The sequence below is a fragment of the Mandrillus leucophaeus genome, unplaced genomic scaffold (assembly GCF_000951045.1).
Source record: "Mandrillus leucophaeus isolate KB7577 unplaced genomic scaffold, Mleu.le_1.0 Scaffold423, whole genome shotgun sequence".
NCBI lineage: Eukaryota > Metazoa > Chordata > Mammalia > Primates > Cercopithecidae > Mandrillus > Mandrillus leucophaeus.
In genome coordinates, this window is record NW_012104510.1 from 403,907 (window position 1) to 408,507 (window position 4,601).

Below are 4,601 nucleotides of genomic sequence, written 5' to 3' on the forward strand. Positions count from 1 at the left end.
TGGAAAGCGTGCGGGTCCCCAAGCTGTGTCTCCAGGAGCCGCTCCACCCGAGCCGCGGGCGGTGCGCGCATGTGGCGGTGGGTGTGTAGATACCGCTGTGGATCAGCCGGCTAATGCGTGGAAGGCTCCGAGCAGGGCCGGCGCGAGACCACCGCCGCCGATGTTTGCGTTCCTGGTTCCCGGGCTGTGCGTGCTGTGGCTGGAGAGTGAGACCGGCGCGTGTCCCCGTGGGCTGTGTGTGAACAGGGGCGCGTGACGGCGGCGGGGTTCCCGGGGCGCAAGCCTGTGGCCCGGGAGGTGTGTCTCCAGGGGTGTGTCTGCGTGGTGGTCGCGGGCGTGTGCGCCCCGGGTGGGTTTATCGTGGTGGGACGTGTGGTTCGTACGTGTTGGGACCAGGTGGCGGGCGTGCGTTGTGCGCACGGGGCCGGTGTGCACCGGTGGGCAGTAGTGTGAGCCGTAGGCAGGTCTCACACGCGCGACCGTGGACGGCTGCGTGTGTGTTTGTCCACGAGTGGGGTGTGAGGTGGGTTGTGGAGGGTGTAGATGGGGCCCGCCGGGCGGGCGCGGTTTCAGCACCACGGACAGCGCGCCGGGCCTGGGAAGGCTGCGATTTTCCCGCCTGTCTCTCCTCCTCCAGGCCTGGGCACCCCTGAACGGCCCCCATGGACCCTGGACCCCCAGAACTGGGCAGGGACGCTGTGGGGATCTCTCTTCCCTTGACTTCTCTGCACCCCTAGTGATTGGCTGGAGAAACTGAGGCCTGGGGCACACACGTCCTGGACAGCCTGGAGGAAGGCCCTGGAATCCTCCTCCCACCCCAGGTCTTCCTGAGAGGAAAACACAGCTTTGACCAGAAGCCTGGATTTCGAGACAGGCCAGGGGTGGGAGGAGCCCCAAAACCCCCAGAAGGGCTGTGTCCGGCCCCTCCCACCCTGCCTCCGTGCCCCACTGGGAGAGCTTGGTCAGCGTCTGGGCTCTGGCCTGTGAAATGCGGACAGTGAGCAGGAAGGACTGGACTTCCAGGGCTGCTGGTCGGCCTGGCCCCACTTCCAGTCGGGCAGTGGCACCGCCTGGCCAGAGAGGGACGTGGTGGGGAGGGAGCTGCAGAGAGCGCCCACTCCCCTTCTTCGTCCCCTCCAGCATGACCGCCGACAGCAATGGGTGCACCACAGTGCAAGGGCTGGCAGGTGGAGGCCCACGTTAGCCACTCCCTCCCCTGGGCAGTTCCAGTGACCCCCTGGCTGCAGAGGGGCAGTCGGTTCCCTGGGGGGCAGGTGGGCTGATGGCTGATCCCAGGGCTTGGGGGGAAGGCCGGTAGGAGGAGTGAAGCCCCCTCATCCTTCCACCCACCTTGCACGCGTCGCCTGGAGGCCTGGGCAGGCTGTGGCCCCGCTCTGTGCTATGAGGTATTGAGGGCTCAGAGGCCCCCTGTGTGGGCCAAGTGCGGCGTCACCCAGGCAGACAAGTGTTGAAGTGGAACTGAGCAGGCAGGGAATGGGGTTAGCGGGGCCTGTCTTCAGGACTAGGGGAGTTACGGCAGTCAGATTTTAAAAAAGGATTTCGATGTTGCCAAGCTGGGTGCACGTGGCCACTATGACCCTCCCCAGGCTTGGGACCTGTGCCCCCTTTCGAGTGTCCTGAATCAGTGTGGAAAAAGACCCCCAGAAATATCTCAAAAGCTCCCTAAGCGCCCGCTGGGCCGGGGGCTGTTGGAAGCACCTCTGAGGATGAATTTAATAATATTAATTATTGTAAGGGTGAGGAGGGTGCTGTTGCTAACCTGTTTTACCCAGGAGGAAAGAGAGGCCCACATAAGTCATTTGGTCAGAGACACACAGCTCCTGAGGGCCGGATGTGGGATTCTGTCTGCACAGCACAGCCCAGGTGTCCACACTCCTGACCGGCAGGCGGCCAGCCTCTGCCTAGGTCCCATGCAGACCGAGGGGAGGAAGAAGGCATTCTGGGGGCGCCTAGGGGTGGGTGGTGGGTGATATCTGTGTGAATATTCATTTTTAATTTTTTTTTTTTTTTGAGACGGAGTCTGGCTCTATCGCCCAGGCTGGAGTGCAGTGGTGTGATCTTGGCTCACCGCAACCTCTGCCTCCCGGGTTCAAGGGATTCTCCCACCTTAGCCTCCCCTGTAGCTGGGATTACAGGCGCCCGCCACCACGCCCAGCTAATTTTTGTTTTTTTAGTAGAGACGGGGTTTCACCATGTTGGCCAGGATGGTCTCAAACTCCTGACCTCAGGTGATCCTCCTGCCTTGGCCTTCCAAAGTGCTGGAATTACAGGTGTGAGCCACCGTGCCCGGCCTGTGAATATTAACTTTTTGAAGCCATGTATGCAGTGCTGGGAGGGGCCTTTCTGTGTCTGCGTTTTCACATTTGCCCTTTCTCCTCACAACCTGGGGGTGTAGTAACTGTTCCCGCTGGAGCGGCATCTGCAGCGAGATTTAAGAGGAAGAAGGAGAGGGCAGCTCCTGCCCCAGCCCCCAGGTCCCCGCACAGAGGCCAGCAGCGTCTCCCTTCCTTGAACTCCTCTTGTCTCTTGCCAGTGGATCCCATCCCGGGAAATTGGCCCGAGCCGCCTGGCACCAGGAAGGGGATCATTAGTGTTTGGTGAACCGGAACCGCCCCCACTCGGCTGGGCTGAGGAGGCGTGGAGGATGCAGGGGAGCCCTGGACGGGAGGAGGCATTTGAGGTGGCCGGGGGGGTGATGGGTATGTGTGCAGAAAGGTGGCCCAGCCTAGGGAAGAGCCAGGAGCGGAGCTGGGCATGGAGCCGGGCCAGGAGGTAGCATCGTGGAGCGTCTGGGGGCCGGACCCTGCTGTGTAGGGTGTTTTGGGGCAGCTTACAGCAAGCGAAGGGGCCTCTACGTTTGCAACTGACTCAGGAATCAGGCCCCAGCTGGCTTCAGGCCCAAGGCCTCCTGTACCTGGCTGGGTGTCTTGGCTCCTCACTGGGCCCCTCTGCCTCAGTTCCCCCAAATGCAAGGTAGGGGTGGTATGAGAGAGAGGGCTGTCTCCATCACGCCCAAGTCTGCCTTGCTTCTGTGCTTGGAAGTGGCCTCTTACACGCCTCTCGTCCCAGCTCCCGTATACAGCAGGCGCCACATATTTGCTGAATTTGCTGAGGGGCAGAGCACGGGTCCTGGGCAGACGTGGGTCTGGATTTCAGCTCTCAGGCTGGGCAATTGGCCCCTTTGGAAGTGCAGTTGGTGCCAGGGCTGGGTGTCTCACGCCTGTGACCCCAGCACTTTGGGCAGATCACCTGAGGTAAAGAGTTTGAGACCAGCCTGGCCAACGTGGTGAAACCCCGTCTCTACTAAAAATACAAAAATTAGCCGGGCATGGTGGGCATGGTGATGGGTGCCTGTAATCCCAGCTAACAGGGAAGCTGAGGCAGGAGAATCGCTTGTACCCAGGAGGCGGAGGTTGCAGTGAGCCGAGATCATGCCATGACACTCCAGCCCGGATGACAGAGTGGGACTTGGTCTCAAAAAGAAAAAAAAAAGTACAGTTGGTTCATTCATGAGGCCTCTGGGGCTGTGGAGGTATCTAGACCCAGGCCTGATGTCTGGAAGTCCGCAGAGGCGTGCCGCACGCTTCCCTGGGGTGCTGGTGGAAAAGCAGGTTCAAGGACCCAAGTTCAAGGTTTTGAGTTCCGGAGGTTCAAGTTGCCGTCTTTGTAGGTGATTACGGTTCGTGCCTGAATTGGAAGAGGCGTGAAAACCAAGGAAGGAAGGGGTTTGGCCTCGTGGAACCCCCAGAGCTGCGGCAGGGTCCTTCTGCTTCTCCCGGAGCAAAATTAGTTTAAAAATAAGTATAGTTCATTCCTACTCCCTTCACCCCAACCACCGCTGATTCTAAAGGCCACACAGGTCCACTTGGGAAAGCCTGAGTCGTGCAAAGGAGGGTGTCTCAGCAGGAGGGGGGCTGGGGCTGGGGCTGGTGGGCGTCTCGGCAGGAGGGGGGCTGGGGCTGGTGGGCGTCTCTGCAGAAGGGGGGCTGGGGCGGGTGGGGACACGGAGGCCCAGGGAGGGGCGGTCTGTCTGAGGCTTGCTGTCATCCACTCCCCACCCCCAGTGTCACCCAGGGGCTGGGCAGGCCTGGCAGGGTGGAGACGGGGGCAGATCCGAGGTTTGTGCCCTGGGAGCTCTGGGGGGCACAGGGCAGGTGTCGGGTGGAGAGAGGCTGGTGGCTTCCTGACTGCCCTCGGTCCAGCTGCAGGGCTAAGTGCCCCGTGGCCGGCCTGCAGTCTCCTGCTGCTGATTTTCTGGTCCATGTTCCTGAGTCAGCTTCAGCTGGGGAGGCCCCGTGTGAGGGGAGACAGACGAGATGCTCCCCAAAGCCAGGTTCTGTTATGTCTCCAAGAGGACAGTCCGGGGAGGGGCTGCTCCAAGACCCACCAGGACAGGCGGCCCCCGGGCCCCACCCCAGATGGCTGAGCGGGTCAGTGGGAGATCAGCCTGGGGGTGCAGCTCTGCAAATCCACGGTGATGAAACCATGCATTAGGGCCTGGGAATAAACCCCCCATTATCCCGGTGAGGGGGGGATGGCTCCGGGGGCGGGGTGGGGCGAGGCGAGGGTTTCTCTGGCTC

The 4,601-nt window shown here is 61.5% G+C and overlaps 1 protein-coding gene across 1 annotated transcript in view; it reads left to right on the top strand.

Annotated features, from left to right (window-relative positions):
- Positions 1-160: 160 nt before the first annotated feature.
- Positions 161-4,601, top strand: part of HCN2 (hyperpolarization activated cyclic nucleotide gated potassium channel 2) — a 43,220-nt gene continuing 38,779 nt past the window's right edge. The window contains exon 1 of the mRNA XM_011993052.1: positions 161-206. Within this exon, the coding sequence (XP_011848442.1) occupies positions 161-206 (46 nt within the window). The remainder of the gene's footprint in view (positions 207-4,601) is intronic.